General features: G+C 40.7%; 1 protein-coding gene across 2 annotated transcripts in view; it reads left to right on the top strand.

The window, feature by feature from the left end:
* The first annotated feature begins 5926 nt into the window (after positions 1–5926).
* LOC126356282 (target of Myb protein 1) overlaps positions 5927–24914 on the top strand; it is a 130139-nt gene continuing 111151 nt past the window's right edge. For both annotated transcript variants that reach the window (XM_050007153.1, XM_050007152.1), the window contains exon 1: positions 5927–6062. In XM_050007153.1, the coding sequence (XP_049863110.1) occupies positions 6011–6062 (52 nt within the window). In that variant the 5' untranslated portion in view covers positions 5927–6010. The remainder of the gene's footprint in view (positions 6063–24914) is intronic.

The raw sequence follows: 24914 nt of genomic DNA, 5'->3' as shown, positions 1-24914 counted from the left end.
TCTTACACTGTAGCTATTCCTATGTAAGAAATCTTCCAGACTTGCAATATTTTAAGTTGCCTGATAATTTGTTTATTTCTTCATACACATCCATTTCTTTTTCTCAGCAATCTGAGCATTTATATTTCTTCAAAGAGCATTGATCAGATATGACAACACATCACATATTTCATTCATGCTTCATCATACGGCTTGAAGAGCCATAATACTGATCTTTTGCTTCTGCCAAATGGATGGTCCATGCTCAGTTGCTTCAGAGAATTCATTTGACAGAGCTTTGTTTCAGTCTTAATCCACATTGTGCATGCGTTCCAACTCTAATACACTACAGTGGATAGTGGAAGTTCAAGTATTGCCTCTTATGAAATTGTATTAAAAATTTCTTCACATTTGTGGGTCTGGTTTTACGTTGTTATGGTCTCAGTTCTAAACTAAGGTACATCTTAAGTATTGTGTCAATCAATGATGATTTAGGAAACTGAATTCACATATTTTTTTGTCTATTAGGATGTAAAACAATAAGTATGGCAGCAAAAACACAATGACAACCTCGTGAACTGTCTTCTTTTCAAAACCTCCTGCCCCCTTTTTTGTTTTACATCTCCATCGAGAAGTGAAAATGCATCACAGACGGACATAACTCTCAAGTTAAGAACAAGTGATGTAGAGGGATTATGGCCAAAATTTAAATGCATCAGCACTTAATAGATAGGTATCAAATAGAGCAGTTCATTGTAGAAGGGAGCCTCCATGGTATACAGTCTCTGTAAAAAGCTTCTACACCAATTATCCTCCGCCACACACCGTCAGGTGGCTTGCGGAGTATGGATGTAGATGTAGATGAATTACTGCACAACAGTAATTCATAGTACTATAGAGAAATGCTAAATGAAATGTCTTTGAAATGTGTTTGGAACACTGTGGTTGAGCCATGTTCTCCACGCCTCTACAGATGGGCCTGCCCCACATCAACAGTTCTTATGGGCCTTAAGGAACGATCAAGATCTCTTAGAAGATCAAAGCTGCTCACTTAAAAATAAACAACTTACTTATGATCACGACTGGGTGTATTGAAATAAGTTATGAAATGTCTTTGGCTGTCAGAGGGGCAATACTTAAAGTTTCTAACAAATACCTAAACAATTTTATCGAAAATGTCTCATAAAACATGACCAAAATTTGTTATGTGTAACATCTGGCAGTGGCACAATAGTACCCAAACACTTGTGGATGACACAAGATCTGAAATACTGGCTAACAAAGAAAAATCGGAAATATTACACTCCATTTTCTAAAATGTATGTTTGCAAAGGAAGATACTGAAGTGTGGAGCCAAGCATTAAAAATAAATAAAAATAATAATTAAAAAAACCCTATGATGCAGATTTTAATGTCAGTGGCGTTGAGAAACAGCTGAAATCACTACAATTAAATGAAGCTTCAAGGCTTGATGAAATCACTACCAAAATCTAAACAGAATTTGCAGTTAACCACAGGTACCTCAAACAAAAAATTGCGTTCCATAACGCGAAGAAAGCACATCACATAAGTCTATAAAAAGGGTAGCAGACATGATCCATGAAACTAATATCTAGTGCACTGACATCCATCTGTTGTAGTATATCAGAACACATTTTGGGCTGATGTCCTTACCCATGTCGACCAGCAAGGAGCCAAAACCATCAATCATGCAAAACCGAACATGTACTTTTCTCACAACGTCCTGAAAGATACAGATCAAGGTAATCAGGTGGACACAGTATTTCTTGAGTTCCTAAAACCATTTGACTTAGGTCAGTATCACAGCAAAGCTCATAAATGAGAGTATGGTCATATGAGGTATCAAACAATATGTGGCTGTAGTGAGGATTTATTGGCAGGGAGAATGCAAAGATACCTTTGACAGGAAGTCACTCATAAATATAAAAGTAACTTCACGCATTCTCCAAGTAGCAGTAACTTTAGGATTTTTGCAAACAATGCAGTTATCTACAGTATAATGAAGTACCACCTGAAAAAAGCTGCAAAGATATTCAGCCATATCTTAATAAAGGCTTCAAAATGGTGCAAAGATTACCGGCTTACTTTCACAGTTTAGAAATGTAATATTGGACTTCAAATGCAAAAATTTGGTATTCTATGATTGCGATATCACTATCGATTAGTCACAATGAAGTCAGCTAACTCAAATACTTGGATATAACAGATTCTGAGGATACAAAATCAAATCATCACACAGGCTTAGGCAACAGTAAAGGAGATGGCAAGCTTCAGTTCATTGGTAGGATAGCCTTCTGAGATTTTGTAAGTCTAGATAAGGAATTGCTTACAAAACACTCATGTGACCAATTGCAGGATGTTACTCAAGTGTGTGCATCCTCTAACAAATAGAGCAAGATAAGATATGGAACATATACAAAGAAGGGCAGCATATATGATTACAGCTTTGTTTGACTTGTGGAATAGCCTCACAGAGATAATGAAACAATTAAAATGGCAGACACTTTGAAATAAGATGCAATCTATCCTAAGAAAGCATACTTACAATGTTTCCATAACAAGATTTAAGTGAGGAATATACTGCAACACTAAATATCATTCCGGTAGGAACTACAAAGACAAGATTAGATTAATATAAGTGCATGCAGAATGTTTAAGCTGCCATTCTTCCCATTCTCCATGTGATAGTGGAATAGGAAGAAACCCTAATGAGTGGTATGAAGAGAACACACTTCATTGTGTGTTTGCAGAGCATAAATGGGGGTGTAGGTATTCAGTTGTTCACCCAATCCTCAAAATTGCTGACTCATCCTTTTACCACTCCTGCTCCAAATACATAGTCATGTGGGTACTTCCACTGACTTCATTCTTCCACGCTCTTAATTTTTTTTTATGGAATTTATACATGGTTTGTTGACATTCTGTTGTCAGAGAAAGTAGAACAGTATCATCCACAAACTAAAATATGTTCATACAAGATCCTTTTGTACATATTCTTTAATAATGGCACCTGAAGCAGCAGAAAATATGTTAAGTAAAACAGTGTAACACTGCCTAATTACATGTTGAAATATGATTTTTTTTATCTCTCTAATGTAATTGTAACATTGCTGTAGATGTTCCTTCGTAGTAATAAACTGACAAATTCATTGTTCTCAACTGCTAGTAGTACAGATGTTATTAAAACAGAAGGGATAAAGGACCCCTACTTTTTAAAGTACTCACATTTGCTGACAACAAGTCGATGGAAACAGAGCACTTTCTCATATGAAAATGAGAAAGAAAATTAACCAACGCTTTGTTGGAGGAATCTTACTGAAATTCAGCTGCAGTGATTCCGCAAAATTGTTGATAATTTCATGAAGAGCAATGAACAAATATTTTTCGTTCCTTTGTGATGTTCAGCATATCGGCTACTGGTATCTGAAATTATTATCTCTCTCTCTCTTTCACACACACACACACACACACACACACACACACACAATATGTATTAACGACTTAACTAATTTAGGTGAAATATTATCCAACTGATTTCATAGTACCAATAAACGTCACGAAAATATATATAACGCGCAAGTATTGAACATACCATCAAGGCCTTAAAAAATAAAAATTCCACTGGTATTGACAACATTTCACCAAAAATACTGAAGCATTGTAGTGACCACATATGTCAAGTCCTGTGTCACATTTTTAATGAGTCTATCCAGCAAGGTGTTGTCCCAGAGAGATTAAAGCTTGCCGTTGTGAAACCACTTTTCAAAAAGGGTGACAAAACTAATTTATCTAACTACCGTCCAATATCACTACTAAGTAATTTCTCAAAAGTATTAGAGAAACTAATGTATACAAGAATTGTAGAACATCTTAACAGCCACAACATACTCAACAGAAACCAGTTTGGTTTCCAAAAAGGTAGATCAACTGAGCAGGCTATTTTTTCTCTCACAAATGAAATTTTAGAGTCAATAAATAATAAAATGTCACCTATTGGAATTTTTTGTGACTTGTCTAAGGCCTTTGACTGTGTGGACCACAACATTCTCTTACATAAGGCTAATTTTTATGGCTTGCGAGGTAGCATTGGTAGATGGATAGAATCATATCTGCAAAACAGAAAACAGAAGGTGATAATTAATGGTGCCAATGATAGTCCCATTTCTTCTGATTGGGGCACATTAAAGTGTGGTGTGCCTCAGGGGTCCATCCTAGGACCTTTGCTTTTCCTTATCTTTATCAATGATCTCCCACTTTGCACAGACACCGAGTGTAAATTTACTCTTTTTGCCGATGACACCACTATTCTGCTTGAAAGTCGAACTAACAGTGACCTAGAAAATAAATGTAATGCTGTACTCGTTGACATCCTACACTGGTTTAAGTGCAACGGACTAACTCTAAACATTCAGAAAACTCAGTATATGCAATTTCACACATCTCAACAAGAAAATGAAGTATGCCACTTAAACTGTGGTAACCAAAATATACTACACTGTGAATCATCTAAGTTCTTGGGCATTCTAATTGATGGCAAGCTGAACTGGTCTGAGCATATCTTAGACCTACATAGAAGGCTCAGTGTGGCAACTTATGCTCTGCGTGTAATCACCCCCATTGGTGATGAGGACGCTACTAAAGCTGCCTACTTTGGTTATTTTCATTCTATCATGTCGTATGGCATAATATTTTGGGGCAACAAGCCTTTAGCCAAAAAAATATTTACTGCACAGAAGAGAGCTGTTAGAATCATGAGTGGTGTTCATCCAAGATATTCTTGCAGAAGTCTGTTTCATAAGTTACAAATATTAACACTTACCTCTCAATTCATATTTTCTTTGATGATTTTTGTTTCTAACAACCTATCTCTTTTTAAAACTAATAGTGAATGTCATGATCATAATACTAGGTCTAAAAATGATCTACACAGGGATCTGAAACATTTAAGTCTTGTTCAGAAAGGTGTTCATTATTCAGCCACAAAAATTTTCAACTCCCTTCCATCAGGTATTAAAGATCACATTAATGTCTTACCTACTTTTAAATGTAAATTGAGAGAATACCTAATGGTAAATTCCTTCTATTCTCTTGATGAGTATCTACAGATAAAGCAATGATTTTTTATACTGATAAAAATTTGTTTGCTATAGATCACATTAACTGTTTAATTTGGAAAATGTACTATATTTCCTTTTTAGGTATTGTTTTATATTACTTGAGCTATACCTTTGATTTGATTTTAACCTACAAACTTATTCATAATCTTATGGTACATTTTTGTCATTTTATATATGTGTATTATATCTGTTGTATGTAATCATGACTCATTCCACATCCTTGTGATTTATCACAATACGGATTAATGGAATACGAAATAAATAAATAAATACGGTAAACTAGTCACATCCTCGTGCACCCCGCTTGCTCTATGCGCACATCAAAAGGGATACTTGACGTGCATCATTATCGAGTATTCCAATAGAAATATTTTTCTCTAATAGAAGACCACAGTTTTAATAAATATAAAATTTTCATCATAAATATGACTTTTAAACTATACAAACATTTACGTTGTTTACCGAGAACTATCATGATCACATTGCTCTGTCTCTCATTCCTTTCTCCTTCCCAGCTTAACCAAATTACTCTCCACTCAAAAATATGGAACTTTATTACATTCTAGCAACTTGAGAAGTGGTTATTGTCCTCAAGAATTTTATTTTGTTGGTGCACAGTGCGCACTGCATGACGAAAATATAAAAATTTTCCGACACATTTTCCGTGGTGTGTAGTCGAAACAACATAGAACAGTTGTTCTGCACCGCTTCTTTATGAAATCACACATAATACGAAAATAGGAATGTTACCATACACAAACACTATTTCATAGTCTCCTCGCAACACACTCCATTTTGAGGTTACTTTAATGTACACACAGTGACGTTTCTCTCCCATTGACTTTTGCTGTGAGGGCGTGAGCTACGTCACATGATTCATTTGTCAGTGAAACATGTCGTTCTTCGGAGGTAATCCGTTTGCTACGCCTGTGGGGCAGAGAATAGGTAATTTCACATGTACTCAACATTTAATAATGTCGTGTTTTTATGTAAGAAGTGTACAATCGTCACCGTCAAAGAATAGAGATAAGGTGACATATTTGCGCAGAATTCATAAGCAATATTCAGCTCGCTTCGAATGACAAATGACAATCGATCTGCTTGCTTTAGCTTTATGTTATGTAGATATTTAGGTTTATTTCCTGTGACACGGGCGCAGCTATACAATTACATTAATTGCAAGCTTGTATCTTGAGCTTCTAGATAGAGTTTTCGGCGTCATACTCCAGTGAAGTATTCACACTACTTATGGTTTGACAACTGACATTACGACGTCATTCATAGCAAAATAACTGCGATGAAATTAATAAAATATAAGAAAATAGGTTTTCGACATTGTTAACTTGTTGTCATCTCTCCCCGAAGGTTAAAATAAAGCATCTATAGTATCTATCATCCCAGGTTTCACCATAGGAGCCCATTTTTTTTCATAAGTATGTTATGTAATTAGAAGCTAACCGGTTCACAGTGTCATTAGCACCTCTTTTTAAGCACTAGACTGTTCGTTCAACTGCCCCTTGTTTACATTAGTTTTGCATCTTGGCTCTAGCAGCACTGCGCATCCCTAGGTTTAGAGAGAGACATGTCACATTGTGGCATTTTAGCGCCATTATTTACGTGTTACGAAACGCATTGCAATAGTCACGTTAACTCTAGACTCGTGCCCGCACCATTAAGTTTAGTTTATTATCGTCCATTTGGATCTATCACCCGTGTGGTACAGGAATCGCCAGAATACCATACTGCATACGCACAACACTGTTGTACAAATTAATATAATAAATGTAATTTAACATTTTATAGTGAACTAATGCGTTGGCTTTATGCATGCTCTATGAACAAGTAAATAATAATTTGCATACATGCAGTACACTTTGGAGAACACATTTATCACATCATTTACATGTAATAGAGTATACAAACTATAAATACTGTCATACTTTATCCAGCAGCCTCAATCAGTGTTCTATTGATAATCATTTATATAGGAAGTAGAATATCGTGCTCATACGAAAATACATTTACATTTTCGGGTTATTGCATCAGTTATTTGTCCGTTTTCCAAAATATTTGAAAAGGTGGTGTGTTCTAGAATAGTATCTCCTCAGAATACCACAGTTTAGGTTTCAGAAGAGTTGCTCTACTGAGAATCCCATTTACATGTTCACTCGTCCAATTTTACTAGCATTAAATAATAAAATAGTGGTTGTTGGTATTATCTGTGAACCATCCAAGGCATTTTGACTGTTTGACTCACAGTATTCTCCTAGATAAATTGAAGTTCACTTGTAAGTAAGTTCCCCAGTCATATTATAATCAACAGTGGTGACTTTTGTTTTGTTAGTGGTAGGTGTTATAATACATCATGTGAAACATTACTAATTGCCTTCACTGAAAACTACCTAGAACATATTAGGAGCCTCATTCACAACAAGAATATATTTGATCTTATGGCAACAAATACACCTGGTCTCTTTGAGTATGTCCACATCAAAACTGGTATCAGTTACCATGACATAGTTGTGGTAGCAATGATTACCAAAGCACAAAGTACAACTAAAACAAGCAGAAAGATATACGTTCAGTAAGCTAGATAACAAAATCAGTAGTGTCATTTCTCGAAGGTTTCAGTACAGGCAGGAGCATGTAGAGGAACTGTGGCTCACGTTTAAAAGAATGGTTGACCGTGCACTGGATAGATATGTACCCAGTAGAACAGTCCATAATGTGAAGGATCTTCGCTTACAGTCACTGTAAAGAAACTTCCAAAGAAACAGAGATTGCTACATAATAGGTGGAAAGCACAGCTTAGAGAGATGCTGAATGAAATGCATTTTTCTGTTAAGAGAGCGATGTGTGATGCATTCAGTGGCTACTGTAGCAGAATATTGCCAAATGATATTTTACAAAACCCAAAGAAATTCTGTCATGTGTAAAGGCTGTTTGTGGCATCAAACGTAGTGTTCAGTCCGTAGTGAATGAGACAGAAACTGAAATTTAGGGTAGTGAAGCAAAAGCTGAAATTTTTCACTCCATTTTCAGATGCTCATTTACAAAGAAAAACCCAGGATAAATGCCCCAATTTAATCCTTGTACCATTGAAAAGAGGAATGATATAAGTATTAATGTCATCAGTATGGCGAAACAGCTGAGATCATTAAAACTGAACAAAGATTCCAGGCCTATGGAATCTCTATCAGACTCTATATTAAATTTGCAACCAAGCTAGTCCGTATTCTAACCATAATCTAGATATATTCCTTGAACATAAAATTGTGCTCAATTACTGGTAAAAAGCATAGGTCAACCCGTCTACAAGAAGGGTACTCAAAGTGATCCACAAAACTAACATCCAATATCCTTAATATTGATCTGTTGTAGAATCTTGGAACATATTTTGAGCTCAAATATAATGAAGTATCTTGAAGAGAATGACCTCCTCAATGGCAGCTAACATGGATTCAGAAAACATTTATCAAGTGAAACACGTTGTTGTTGTTGTTGTTGACGTGGTCTTCAGTACAGAGACTGGTTTGATGCAGCTCTCCATGCTACTCTATCCTGTGCAAGCTTCTTCATCTCCTAGTACCTACATCCTTCTGAATCTGCTTAGTGTAGTCATCTCTTGGTCTCCCTCTACGATTTTTACCCTCCACGCTGCCCTCCAATACTAAATTGGTGATGCCTTGATGCCTCAGAACATGTCCTACCAACCGATCCCTTCACCTGGTCAAGTTGTGCCACAAATTTTTCTTCTCTCCAATTTTATTCAATACCTCCTCATTAGTTATGTGATCTACCCATCTAATCTTCAGCATTCTTCTGTAGCACCACATTTCAAAAGCTTCTATTCTCTTCTCGTCTAAACTATTTATCGTCCATGCTTCATTTCCACACACGGCTACACTCCATACAAATACTTTGAGAAACGATTTCCTGACACTTAAATCTATACTCAGTGTTAACAAATTTTTCAACTTGCGTTTTTCTCACATGACATAGTGAAAGCTTTGGTTAAGGTAGTCAGGTATGTGGAGTATTTCCTGATTTCCAAATGCATTTGACTCAGTGCCACACCTAAGTTTATTGTTAAAAGCATGATCATATGGGGAACCAAGTGACATTTGTGTCTGGATTGAGGACTTTTTGGTAGGGGAAACACAGCATGTTATCATGGATGGAGAGGCACTGTCTGATGTAGAAGTAAATTTGGTTGTGACCCAGCAATGTGTGTTGGGATCCTTGCTGTTCATGTTATATATTGATGTCCTCGCAGACAATATTAACAGTAACCTCACACTTTTTGCAGATGATGTTGTTGTCTATGATGAAGTACAGTGTGAAAGAAGTCTCATGAATATTGAACAGTCGGATCTTGATAAGATTTCAAAGTGGTACAAAGATTGGCAACTTGCTTTAAATGTTCAAAAATTTAATATTTTGCACTTTACTAAACGGAAAAATGTATTATTTTATGACTATAATATCAGTGAGTCATTGTTGGAATTGGCCAACTCATACAAATACCTGAATGTAACCATTTTTAGGGATATGAAATGGAATTATGACATTTGCTCAACTGTGGGTAAACTAGGTGTAGACTTTGGTTTATTGGTAGTATACTGGGGAAATGCAATCTGACTGCAGAGGAGATTGCATACAGATAACTTGGACAACTAGTTGTAAACTATTGCTCAAGTGTGTGGGACGTGTACCTCAGGGGATATTGAACGTATACAGAGAAGGGCAGCATGAGTGGCCACATGTTTATTTGATCCATGGGAGATTGACAGAGATACTGAACTGAGGTGGCAAATTCTTGAAAATGAGACATAAACTATACTGAGAAAGTCTTTTAACAAAGTTTCGGGAACCGGCTTTAAATTTATGACTCTCGGCATATAGTACAACTCCATAAGAATGACTCACAATGGGATCGTGAGGATGAGATTAGAATAATTACTGCATGAACAGAAATAGGAATAAACTGTGGCTTCAGGGATGCAATTAGCTTCTGTCCACTTTCCATAACAGTAGGCCTGGGAAAATTGCCACCTCTGTGTAAGCATTTCAACTTCTTTGGTCCTTTTCTTTATACTGTCATAACACACTTTCAAACTTTTCCATCACGATTGGTTCCTATCTTCTATAAATTAATGTCAACAGCAGCATCTTTCCTTGTGCTTACTTTGTTGGCTGCAGTAACTGATAATATATGCTGCCTATCTGCGAGGTAAGATTAATACATGTGGTCAAAGTGCAATAATAGTGTTGACAACTAATTTTATGAGTGTTGCCAAGCAAGATTTTTGCAATTTAGATCAACAGTGAACCTCATTCTGTTGATCCATGTTTACTATTACACAACAGAATGGATTTCTGGACCGAGTTCACTTACTGGACAAAGGCCAAAACTTATCTCCAGTTTGCGACATTTATAAAGGCGATTCTTTTTGTTGATCTTTGTTTTCACACACTATGAGTGTTATAATGTCAAGTTGAACAAATATATTTCAAGGAAGACACAATACATGAAAGTCACCGATCAAGTAAAAAGAGTAAGATGTGTGTACACTTTAACAGTCAAATCATAACTGAGTCCAAGTCTAGCAGTCGCTGGCTGGCCGGCCGCTTAGGTGGCGTTGCTGCTGCTGCATGGCTGGCAGGTAGCGCCGCATGTAGAGGACGCGCGTAACTGTGCGACGGCACTTTGAAAGATCGTCGAGTCACAACACTTTTCCCCCCTTTGAATTTTTTGCACAGGTCTTGATGGAGGTGGCCCGTAGATTTCTAACGTCCATAGGTGTTGTTTGACTGGCCGTAAAGTCTTGAGGACGAGGCTTCCCATACGGACGGAAGTGTCCTCGATGATAACGGGTCGAGATGACAGGAGACGTGGGGGCCGAATCTGCTGGGGCCCCGTGCACCAATCTGCTCGTTGCAGCAAGTCTGGTTGTTATAACAGGAGACATGGGTGATGTGTCTGCGTCCGTAGGAGAAGGAAGCGAGTAGAGTTGCTCCGACAGATGATGGTCATCTGGTTCCTGCATGGACACGTCTCCTGGTGGCATCAGTTCTTGTGCGGGCACCGATATGATGGTGAGAGGACTTCGTGGTGAGTAATGAGAGATTCCAGTATCCCGAGCATCAGGTAGAGCCGAAGGTGTAGTAGCGGCATCTGGAACAGGCGTTGCCAACACACGAGACCAAACCTGGTTCGAATGACGCACTGCAACACCCGTGTCCGTCTGGATTTCATACAAGTGTCGGCCATGGTGTCATAAGATGCAGCCATCACTACATTTTGGCCGCCTGCCATATCCCCATACCCATACAAGGTTGTTGGCAGTGAACTGGCCAAGCGAAGGCACCTGCGACCGTGAGGTGGAAGTCCGCAGAAGATAAAGTAGCGTGCGGGGCTGTCAGCCATGTAAGAGCTCAACCGGGCTGTGGTCGCCCATGGGGTTGAAACGGTAATAAATCAGAAATTGTAAAAGTGCATTATTAGCAGAAGAAGTCAGGAGTTTCCTCATCTGAGCCTTAAATGTGCGGACCAGTTTTTCAGCATCACCGTTCGACTGTGGATGGAACGTAGGGGCCATTACATGCATGAAGCCGCGACGGGCACAAAAATCTGCAAAATCAGAAGAGTCAAATTGCGGATCATTATCAGTAACAAGATTAGAGGGAAGGCCTTCCAAAGAGAAGATGCGAGCCAGAGCATTGGCGGTTGCCGCGGTGGTAGGCAACGTGCAACGGACAATGAAAGGAAAGTTAGAGTAGGCGTCAATAACGAGAAGCCAATAAGTACCTAAAAAGGGTCCCGCGAAGTCAGCATGAATACGCTCCCAGGGCGAAGGCCACGGTGACAAAGATGACTTTTGGGTGGTGGCACAAGGGCCGCAGCCAGCGACCATGTGTGTGATTTCATAGTCGATTCCGGCCAGTACACATGACAGTGCACCAGAGATTTTGTGTGAGAGACACCCCAGTGCCCTTGGTGAAGGAGGTGCAAGACCGAAGCACGCAAAGACACAGGTACCACAACACGTGGCGAAGCATTTTCGGTGGAAAGGAGGATGACACCATCCCTAGTTGTGAGCTGGTAACGCAAAGCGTAGAGGTTCCGCAATGGATTTGAAGTCTTAGCGGACTGACGATCTGGCCAACCCTTCTGAATACAGTGTAAAACCCGGGCGAGGGTAGGGTCAGAACCTGTAGCAGCTGCCAGCCGGTCCCCGATGATGGGGAACCCGTCCACAACCCGCTGCTCGGCAACATCCAGGTGGAAACACAAAAGTTCGTCCCTATCAAATGCCTGATCAGGACCCACAGGAAGGCGAGACAGAGCATCAGCATTTGCATGAAACAAGGAAACAAGTGGTTTGTGATCCGTAACAAGATGAAATTTTGAGCCATCGAGAAAAACACCAAACTTATGAAGAGCATAAATAATGGCCAAAGCTTCTTTTTCAATTTGAGAATACTTTTGTTGGGGATCCATGAGCATTTTGGAGGCATAAGCAATGGGTTGTTCATAACTGTCAGAAAAACGGTGCACAAGGACTGCACCGACCCCATATTGAGAGGCGTCCGTGCCAAGAACAAGATGTTGGCCAGGTTGATAAGTAGCCAGGCACGGGCCTGTTTCAGCATAGTCTTCAGTTTCTGGAAAACCGCATCGGACGATGCAGACCAGTGAAAAGGCATGTTTTTATGCAACAGGTGATGCAACGGCTGAGCCACCGAAGCAGCAGACGGTAAAAACTTGTGATAGTATGCTATTTTCCCCAAGAAGGCCTGCAGTACCTTAACAGATGTAGGGCGAGGAAGGGCATCGATCGCAGCGACAGTTTGCTGAAGCGGACGAATACCATCCCGAGAGTGTTGAAACCCCAGGGACATGCTAGATGCCTGAAAAAAGTTTGATTTCTGAAGATTACACTTAAGACCGACAGTCTGTAAGACATGAAAAGGTGTGCGGAGATTTTGAAGATGTTCTTCAGTGGTGGAGCCAGTGACAACAATGTCGTCCATGTAATTGATATGCCCAGGGACAGGGAGCAATAATTGTTCCAAGAATCGCTGAAAGAGAGCAGGTTTGCTGGCAATGCCGAATGGCAATCTATGGTATTGATAGAGGCCAAAAGGCGTGTCAAGGACCAGAAACTGCCGGGAATCAGCTCAAGAGGAAGTTGATGATAAGCTTCTGACAGGTCAAGTTTAGAAAAATACTGGCCTACAGCAAGTTTAGTGAACAGTTCTTCAGGTCGGTGCATAGGGTAAGTGTCGATGAGGCATTGAGCATTTACAGTGCCTTTGAAATTGACACAGAGATGAATATCATCATTTGGCTTAGCAACGACAACAACAGGAGAGGACCACTCACTGGAAGTGACAGGAAGCAAGACCCCTGAAGCAGTGAGCCGATCCAGCTCTCGTTTGACCTGATCACGAAGGGCCACAAGAATGGGCCGAGCCCGAAAAAACTTAGGCCGAGAAGTGGGTTTTAGCGTGATATGAGCTCCAAAGTTGTTTGCATGGCCTAACCCAGGAGAAGAAAGGGACGAAAATGTCATCAACAAGGAATCCAATTGAGCATAAGGAATAGCATCAGAGACGATATTGACAGGCTCATGTATGGAGAACCCAAAAACGCGAAAGGCATTGAAACCAAAAAGATTCTCTGCATTACTGTGGTCGACCACAAATATAGGAACAGTGTGAACGACAGATTTATAAGACATCTCAGCATCAAATTGTCCCAAGAGGGAAATCTTCTGCTTATTGTAAGTCCGTAATTGCCTAGTGACAGGTGACAGGATTGGAGAACCCAACTGAAGATACGTCTGAGAATTGATGATAGTGGCAGCAGAACCAGTACCCACGTGCATGCGAACATCTTGAGCAAGTATTTGGACAGTGAGGAATAACTTCCTGAAAGGGAAGAAGTACAATTGACAGACAACACAGAAACAGAATCACCGTCGTGTTCATGAACATCATGCATGCGGTCGGATTTGCAAACGGGTGACACATGACCCTTCTTTTTGCATTTTTGACACACAGCTCAACGTTGTGGACAATCTTTTCATGAATGTTTCGTAAAACACCGCAGACATGAAGGAAGTTCCCGTTGGTTGTGCTGCAGTTTCTTTGAGGTTTGTTTACAGTTAGGCCGAGGCTGCGCTTGGAAGCGTACTGCAGCCACTGCTTCGTGAACATCGCACAGAGGTTGTATTTCCCCGACGTCACCCATGCCTTTATTTGCACTCCAGCAGTGCGAGTAATTTCAAAAGACTAAGCGATGGATAGGACTTCATCTGGATTCGAATTTGCCAATTGAAGGGCACGTTGCCCAACTTCTTTGTCAGGCGCCGATCGGGTAATAGCATCCCGTACCTTGGAATCGGCGTAGGATTCTTTGTGAACTTCAATAACAAATTGACACTTTCTACTGAGGCCGTGAATTTCAGCAGCCCAAGCGCGATAGGATTGGTTCGGTTGTTTTTGACAACGATAAAAAGCATCACGAGAGGCTACCACATGCGTTTGCTTTTGAAAATAGATGGACAGAAGTGAGCACATTTCAGCAAAGGACAAAGACGCAAGATCTTTCGAAGGAGACAATTGCGACAACAACCGATACATTTGAGATGAGATCCATGAAAGGAACAGAGACTTACATGTTTGTTTGTCCGCAACATGAAATGCCAAGAAGTGCTGTCGAAGACGTTTTTCGTAATCAGAACCAGTCTTCCGCCGTCTCGTCCTAAGGAGGAAAAGTAGGTAGAGAGAACGACGAGAAACGCCCTGCATTTGATGCTGTGACAAAATCACGAATCTCATTTGTGAGAAGCGTTTGCTGTTCTATGAGACCTTGCAATAGTTGCTCTAAAGTAGCAATGGAAACATGTGGGTCAACAATGGAAAAGAAAAATCCCACCCTCGTTGCCAATTGTTATAATGTCAAGTTGAACAAATATATTTCAAGGAAGACACAATACATGAAAGTCACCTATCAAGTAAAAAGAGTAAGATGTGTGTACACTTTAACAGTCAAATCATAACTGAGTCCAAGTTTAGCGGCCACTGGCTGGCTGGCCGCTTAGGTGGCACTGCTGCTGCATGGCTGGCAGACAGCGCCACATGTAGAGTACACATGTAACTGTCTGGCAGCACTTTGAAAGATCGGTGAGTCACAACAGTGAGGCAGTGAGTTAATCATTCAGCCAATGTAAGCAGGCAAGATTCATCTGACTGGAGAGATTACGAGGTTCAACAAGACTCAACATTAGGCCCACTATTGTTCCTCTTATATGTAAATGATCTTCCATCTAATACACAACAAGCAGAATTGATTCCTTGTGCAGATGATGTTTGTATTGTAATAAGTCCAAGCAAACATACAGAAACAGAAGAAATGGTGAAAAGACACAGCATATTCAGTTCTGCACACCTAGGGATACTACACCAATAATACGTGTAACAAGTGGTGGGGAAGTACTGTAGTAAATAGAGTGGAAACTTCAAAATTCTTAGGTGTCCATATAGATGAGAATTAAAACTGGAAAAAGCACATTTTGAAACTCCTAAAACAACTTAGTTCAGTCACATTTGCTCTTAGGATTATTGCAAAACTTGGGAAGAGAGAAATCAGTAAGCTGATATATTTTGCATATCTTTCATGCAATAATGTCATATGGAATAATGTTCTGGGGTGACTCATCTTTAAGAAAGTAAGTCTTCATTGCTCAACAACAGGTTGTAAGAGTAATATGTGATGTCAACAATCATCTTGTAGACATTTGTTTAAGGAGTTGGGCATTCTGACTATTGCTTCACAATATATTTATTCCCTCATGAAATTTATTCTAAATAATCCACTACATTTCAGCAGGAACAGTGATGTGGATAATTACAGTACCAGAAGCGAAAAGAATTTTTGTGATCACTTACCCAGTGACACAAAATGTGTCAGATAGCAAAGTAAAATTTGAAAACAAACTGGAAATCTTTCTCCTTGACAACTCTTCTTCCTCTTCCTTTTTATAGCAAAATGTGTTACCATATCCATGAAGCAAATGATAATTGAAGCTTCATGATTGCATACAGAAATAGACTTCCCATTTTTGCCAATTGAGCTGGGCTCTGTCAGCAAATTGTACTAGAGGAAGATGTTATAAACTATGCAAACAACTAAATAATAATTTCAACGTAGTTGATGGTTACAGGTTATCAACAGTGTAACTGTAGGCTATAAGGAAGATCAGAGTGAGGCCATAATTTGTATCATTTATTTATTTGTTTATTTATTCATCCTTTGACCATTTGACTCAACAAAATAGGATATGTCAGATACAGTACAGAACTAATCTTTACATATATAAAACAGGATGATATTAGCTGAGGATAAGGCACAAGTTAATGGCAATATGCGGTACACATGTGTTCAGCGATGTGCCACAATGTGTTAAATATCTTTTGGGTGATGTAGTCTGGTTTAAGATTGAATTAAATAATTGCATATTGAATAACTCTTATTACACCATTGTAGATTATCTTAGAGGCTTCTAAATGTTGCAGGTTATTTTATAACCAAAATTACCTGTAATAATCATTTTTCATTGTATTGCACTTGAATAAAATACACTCCTGGAAATTGAAATAAGAACACCGTGAATTCATTGTCCCAGGAAGGGGAAACTTTATTGACACATTCCTGGGGTCAGATACATCACATGATCACACTGACAGAACCACAGGCACATAGACACAGGCAACAGAGCATGCACAATGTCGGCACTAGTATAGTGTATATCCACCTTTCACAGCAATGCAGGCTGCTATTCTCCCATGGAGACGATCGTAGAGATGCTGGATGTAGTCCTGTAGAACGGCTTGCCATGCCATTTCCACCTGGCGCCTCAGTTGGACCAGCGTTCGTGCTGGACGTGCAGACCGCGTGAGACGACGCTTCATCCAGTCCCAAACATGCTCAATGGGGGACACATCCGGAGATCTTGCTGGCCAGGGTAGTTGACTTACACCTTCTAGAGCACGTTGGGTGGCACGGGATACATGTGGACGTGCATTGTCCTGTTGGAACAGCAAGTTCCCTTGCCGGTCTAGGAATGGTAGAACGATGGGTTCGATGACGGTTTGGATGTACCGTGCACTATTCAGTGTCCCCTCGATGATCACCAGATGTGTGCGGCCAGTGTAAGAGATCGCTCCCCACACCATGATGCCGGGTGTTGGCCCTGTGTGCCTCGGTCGTATGCAGTCCTGATTGTGGCGCTCACCTGCACGGCGCCAAACACGCATACGACCATCATTGGCACCAAGGCAGAAGCGACTCTCATCGCTGAAGACGACACGACTCCATTCGTCCCTCCATTCATGCCTGTTGCGACACCACTGGAGGCGGGCTGCACGATGTTGGGGCGTGAGCGGAAGATGGCCTAACGGTGTGCGGGACCGTAGCCGAGCTTCATGGAGACGGTTGCAAATGGTCCTCGCCGATACCCCAGGAGCAACAGTGTCCCTAAATTGCTGGGAAGTGGCGGTGCGGTCCCCTACGGCACTGCGTAGGATCCTACGTGCACCTTCCGCCGACCACTGGCGACAACATCGATGTACTGTGGAGACCTCACGCCGCACGTGTTCAGCAATTCGGCGGTACGTCCACCCGGTCTCCCGCATGCCCACTATACGCCCTCGCTCAAAGTCCGTCAACTTCACATACGGTTCACGTCCACGCTGTCGCGGCATGCTACCAGTGTTAAAGACTGCGATGGAGCTCCGTATGCCACGACAAACTGGCTGACACTGACGGCGGCGGTGCACAAATGCTGCGCAGCTAGCGCCATTTGACGGCCAACAACGCGGTTCCTGGTGTGTCCGCTGTGCCGCGCGTGTGATTATTGCTTGTACAGCCCTCTCGCAGTGTCCGGAGCAAGTATGGTGGGTCTGACACACCGGTGTCAATGTGTTCTTTTTTCCATTTCCAGGAGTGTATATGTATTTCACTTCTTTCCACATACTAGAGACCCCTCTCATCAGAATCCGTGGAATACAAGTAACAAATGCAATAACAAAAAGAATCTGTTTTAGAAAATATAATCCTGCACGAAGCTGCTGGTCTCCAATCGGGTGAAAGAGGCAAACTTATTTTATAACTGTAGCGAAAGGAACCCTGAGTTCGGGACAGGATTTGTGGTGCATCACCAACTAAAGCACTTTGTAACAGGATTCAATGCAGTAAACCCAAGTCTATCAATTTTTAGGATAAAACGGAAATTCTTCAATTACTCCATAATTAATGCTCATGCACCAACTGAAGAATCAAGAGTATGAGGTGAAAGCAGCTATCTGCGAATCTCTGGAAAGAGCTTATGATGAATGTCTGGTGTATGATATGAGACCTAAATGCCCAGGTTTGAAGAGAGCACATCTATAGACTTGACAACGGAACTATTTTAATACCATTTGCAACGTCTAGCAACATGATGGTAGGCTTCATATTGTTCCCACACAAGGAAATTAGTAAGGGGACATGGACAGCACCAGATAGAAATACAACAAAATGGATCAATCATGTATTAATTGATGCAATGCACAAGTCAGTCTCATTGGATTAAAGGAGTTTAAGAGGTCCAAATATAGATACGTATCACTTCCTAGTTTGGGCATGGGTGAGGGCAAAAATATCTAACACAGTGAAAGAAACCCAGCCCAAGACACAGAAATATAACATCACAGCTTTAGAATCAGAGGAAGCAAGAAAACAATACCAGGAGAAAATAATTCAGGCATTTGAAAATGCTGGAGAATGTCACAACATTGAAGATCAATGGGAAAAGATAAAAATGACTGCAGATAACAGCAAGCAAGATACTTCAGAACAGCATAAGGCAAACAAGAATCTCATGGCTCAATACCGAATGTGAAACGGTAACAGATGAAAAGAAATGAAGCATACAGAAGGATTTACAACTACATTGCCGGCCGGAGTGGCCGAGGGTTTCTAGGCTCTACAGTCTGGAATCGCACGACCGCTACGGTCTCAGGTTCGAATCCTGCTTCGGGCATGGATGTGTGTGATGTCCTTAGGTTAGTCAGGTTTAAGTAGTTCTAAGTTCTAGGGGACTTATGACCTCAGCAGTTGAGTGCCATAGTGCTCAGAGCCATTTGAACAACTACATTGTAGCAGGAGGGTAATGGAAGAATATAAAGAAAAAAGGAGAATTGAAAAAAGGACCCATCAAAAGAAAAAGAGCAAGTGGATTAAGGTAAATATTGAAGAAATGGAGCTCTGAGAAGTTCAAACAAGGCAAGGAAATTTTATAGAGAGATGATTAAGAGACGGAAACCTTTCGAGGGCAGGACAAGTTTGATAAAAGATTAGAAGGGCAGAATTATAAGAGAAGAGAAGGAGATATGTGAGAAGTGGTGTTGCCACTTTGATATACTCCTTAATACAAGACAAGTTGTACTGAGAAACCCATCAGAAATACTGGAGGAAGAGGATCCAGACAACAGTGTGGACGCAACTACCTTAGAAGAGGTGTGAACTGCAATGAGGTTACAGTAACAGATGGCATTCCAGCAGAACTTTTCAAGCACGGAGACTCAGAGTTAGAAAGGAACACCCAGAAACTCGTGAATCTAGTATGGGAAAAAGAAGAAATTCCTCAAATACAGAAAGATAGATTTGAAGCTAACTGGGGTCACATACAGTGAGAGGTGTTTAGGGTTCTGTTCTGGTTCCATTTTTGTTATTGATATAAACCTGTATCAGTGATCTGCCACCAGACATGACAGATGACTAAAAGTTTTTATCTTTGGAAATGACACAAGTGTTACTGTGAAAGGACATTGAATGTAATGTACATGGCATAGCTAATAGGGTGATTGGTAACATCTGCATGTGCCTTTCAGAGACTGATTAACGATTAACCACAATAAAATCCAATATATACAGTCTGTGACACATAAGTCCCGTAAAAGTAAAATTTTATTATTCCAAGTTGATCAGTCAGTGAAGTCGACTGTTTTAAATTCATAGGACGGAGGATTGATGCAAAGCTTGGATGGAGGAATCACATTTAATAACTTGTGTAAAAACTGAATGCTGCTGGCTTCATTATAAGAATAACCTCCACTGCCTGTAATGCTGAAAAGTGAAGGCTTGATTACCTAGATTACTTTCATTGTTTTTTAGTTTTTTGTACTATTTTGGAGCAACTCTGTGCACTCATCAAGAATTTTCCTAGCCAAGAAAAGGGTGGTCGGACTAATATGTGATTCAGTTCACAAACTACATGTAGAGTGTTGTTCAGGTGTCTCGGAATTCTAACTCTGCCATCCTGGTACATATATTTTGTCAAGGCATATGTTGTTGAAACGATTAGCTCATTAAAAAGAAACCACAACTTTATTCAGTGAACAGTAAACAGAAAAACAATATTCACTTCCGTAATACTTCCTTAAGCATTGTACAGAAATATGTTCACTGTTTAGAAGATTTCATTTTCAGTCGACTTTCAGCAGAACTGGAAAAGTTGCACGATAAGTGCCTAGTATTCAAACCTAATTGATAGCTTCTCTTGTGGCACACTCCTGTCTGTATAGGAGTTACTTGCAGTTGTTGAGAAGTTTGGTCTGTCTGGAGGAATGAGTACAGGGTATCTTCATGATGTGGACCCAGGGTCAAGATACCCTATCCCATTTCCCCACAGCTATTCACTTCATCTGCACCTACTCAGCACAACATGCTAGCTTCCTGGACATTGACATCAACCTCTCTGATGGCTCTATCCACACTTCTGTCCATATCAAGCACACTAACCACCAAATTACCTGCAATTTAAGAGATGTCATCCCTTCCACACTTAATAACTGCTCCTATGTAACCTGGCTACCTGTGGACGACATATCTGCATAGATGAGAATTCACTTGCCCAGTATTCTGGAGGTCTCACAAAGGCCTTCATAGACAAGCACTATCCCCAAAACCTAATCCTCATACAGATCTCCCGCACATAATCCTCATGCATCCATGAATCTCTCAGCACCCTCACAAAGCAGTTGCAGGGGAGCAACTCCTCCTCCCCCCTTTTTATACAGCATCATTAAAGACTGAAGCAATTGAACCATATCTTTTCCACAGCTTTGACCATCTATCAGCATACCTGGAAATGAGGAGCATCTACCCATAATCCTTCCCACCTCTCCTAAATTGGTATTCTGCCATTTACCCAACCTGTACAACATCCTGTCCATCCCTATGCCACTCCATCTCCCATTCCTGTGGAAAATCCAGGTGCAAGATATGCCAGGTTCACCCACCCACCCTCCCACGGGCTTGTCCTGGCCTATAAGAGATAGGACCACCAGTAAGAGCAGCCATTTCATATATCATTTCTGCTGCAGTTTCTGCACAGCATTTTATGAGAGCATTACCACCAACTAGCTGTCCACCTCAATGAGTGGCCACCACTAAACTTGACAAAGAGCAGAGCTGATCACTCAGTTGCAGAACTCGCTGCTACACACAACATGCTTAATTTCAGTGGTTGCTTCACAACTCATGCATTGGAAACTGCCAGCGATAGCTTTTCTGAATTACATAGATGGGAGCTATCCTTGAAACACATCTTTCAATCCCTTAATCCTCCTGACCTCAATCTCAACTAACTCGCTGCTACTCAACAGTCTCCCTTCCTCTATCCTCATCTCCTCTCAATCCACACCTCCATGATGTCACTGTCACTGTGTGTCACACGAACTCTGAGGGTAAGTCAATTATTATCCACAAAGTAGTTATAAAATTTTATTGTAATCAAGTAGGAAACTTACAAGAACGTAATTTTTCGACATAGTCTCCTTGCGTTTAACGTGCTTGGTCCATCGTTGTACCAGCTTCCTGATGCCCTAAAAAAACAAGGTTCTCAGTTGAGCTGTGAGCCAGGAATGCACCGCTTCTTTCACTGCTTTGACGGCCCCTTAATGCCTGCTTGAGTGGACCAAGCAAGTGTTAGTCAGAAGGGGCAAGATCGATACTATATGGAGGATGATCCAGTTCTTCAGATCTGAGTTTCTGGAGCATTTAAACAGTGTGGGCAGCAGTATGCAGACGGGCATTGTCATGCAACAAAACAACACCTTTTGACAGCAATCCTTGGTGTTTGTTCAAATTGCAGGCTTTAGCCTGGCAGTAAGCATCTCACTGTAATGTACACTGTTTATTGTTGTGCACTTTTCCACACAGTGTTCCAATACTGGACCTTGTGTGTCAAAAAAAAAACATAAGCATCAGTTTTCCTGGGGACAGTTGGGTCTTAAACTTTTTCTTGCACGGCGAATTTGGTTGTTTCCACTCCATACTGTGCTGTTTACTCTCCAGCTCATAATGGTGGATCCATGTTTCATCACCAGTAATGATCCTGTTTAAGAAGTTGTTCCTTTTGTTGCCATATCATGTCCAAATGCTTTTTGCAGATTTCCAAGCGTGTTTGTTTATGCAACTGTGTGTGTTGCCTTGGGAGCCATGTTGCACAAACTTTATGCAACCGAAGTCTGTTGTGGATGATTTCATAGGCAGAACCATGAATAATTTGCAGACAATGTGCCACTTCATCAATAGTTATTTGTCTTACTAAGAGAATCATTTCACGTGAAGGCTTAATGGTTTCTTCATTTGTGGCGGTAAACGGTCGTCCAGCTCCTTCATCATGTGTAACACTCGTGCGACCATTTCGGAATTTTTCAATCCATTCATAGACACTCTGTTGTGGCAAAACTCTGTTCCTGTACTGTACCGAAAGTCTTCGGTGAATTTCAGCCCCTGATACGCCTTTCGACCACAAAAAACCAATCACTGAACGTTGCTCTTCTTTGGTGCAAATAGACAGCAGAGCAGCCATGATTAACAACAGGGCAGCAGTAACGAAACTAACCTAGCGGCTTGAAAATTGCAAAGATATAACAACAAATAAACAAAGAATGCATCATCAAAGTAAAATGACAGTACTACCAAAATAAGCAAAAATATAACTAAATTGTGAATAATAATTGACTTACCCTCGAATCAGCTCTGGCACCTGTGTATCACATCCATACACCTGCTGCCTCCTTTTCCTTCATTTTTATCCCTTGCACCACCATTTATTTCACATACTTGTATTCACAAACTCATCTGTCATTACAGTAATATACAGGGTGTTACAAAAAGGTACGGCCAAACTTTCGGGAAACATTCCTCACACACAAATAAAGAAAAGATGTTATCTGGACATGTGTCCAGAAACGCTTAATTTCCATGTTAGAGCTCACTTTAGTTTTCTCAGTATGTACTGTACTTCCTCGATTCACCGCCAGTTGGCCCAATTGAAGGAAGGTAATTTTGACTTCGGTGCTTGTGTTGACATGCAACTCATTGCTCTACAGTACTAGCATCAAGCACATCAGTACGTAGCATCAACAGGTTAGTGTTTGTCACGAACGTGGTTTTGCTTTCCTTGCAATGTTTACAAATGCGGAGTTGCAGATGCCCATTAGATGTATGGATTAGCATGGGGCAATAGCCATGGCGCGGTACGTTTGTATCGAGACAGATTTCCAGAATGAAGGTCTCTCAACAGGAAGACGTTAGAAGCAATTGATCATCATCTTAGGGAGCACGGAACATTCCAGCCTATGATTCGCGACTGGGGAAGACCTAGAACGACGAGGACACCTGCAATGGACAAGGCAATTCTTCATGCAGTTGACGATAACCCTAACGTCAACGTCAGAGAAGTTGCTGCTGTACAAGGTAACGTTGACCACGTCACTGTATGGAGAGTGCTACAGGAGAACCAGTTGTTTCCGTACCATGTACAGTGTGTGCAGGCACTATCAGCAGCTGATTGGCCTCTACGGGTACACTTCTGCGAGTGGTTCATCCAACAATGTGTCAATCCTCATTACAGTGCAAATGCTCTCTTTACGGATGAGGCTTCATTCCAACGTGATCAAATTGTAAATTTTCAGTCAACATGTGTGGGTTGACGAGAATCCGCATGCAATTGTGCAATCATGTCATCAACACAGATTTTCTGTGAACATTTGGGCAGGCATTGTTGGTGATGTCTTGATTGGGCCGCATGTTCTTCCACCTACGCTCAGTGGAGCACGTTATCATGATCTCATACGGGATACTCTACCTGTGCTGCTATAACATGTGCCTTTACAAGTACGACACAACATGTGGTTCATGCACGATGGAGCTCCCGCACATTTCAGTCAAAGTGTTCGTACGCTTCTCAACAACAGATTCGGTGACCGATGGATTGGTAGAGGCGGACCAATTCCATGGCCTCCACGCTCTCCTGACCTCAACACTCTTGACTTTCATTTATGGGGGCGTTTGAAAGCTCTTGTCTACACAACCCCGGTACCAAATGTAGAGACTCTTCCTGTAACAAAGTGTTTGAAGTCATGCTGGTACGTTCTGTTGCTGTGTGTTTCGATTCCATGATTAATGTGATTTGAAGAGAAGTAATAAAATGAGCTCTAACATGGCAAGTAAGTGTTTCCGGACACATGTCCACATAACATATTTTCTTTCTTTGTCTGTGAGGAATGTTTCCTGAAAGTTTGGCCGTACCTTTTTGTAACACCCTGTATACACTAACTAAACAACAGGTATATGAGAACATCATCTTATATAAAATACATGGTACACTGCAAAACATGAAATTTTTTATGATACTCATGTATTTTGGTAATCTCACATTCAAAAACTCATCA

Source organism: Schistocerca gregaria, chromosome 3, assembly GCF_023897955.1.
Source record: "Schistocerca gregaria isolate iqSchGreg1 chromosome 3, iqSchGreg1.2, whole genome shotgun sequence".
Classification (NCBI taxonomy): domain Eukaryota; kingdom Metazoa; phylum Arthropoda; class Insecta; order Orthoptera; family Acrididae; genus Schistocerca; species Schistocerca gregaria.
This window is presented reverse-complemented; position numbering and strand designations above follow the sequence as displayed.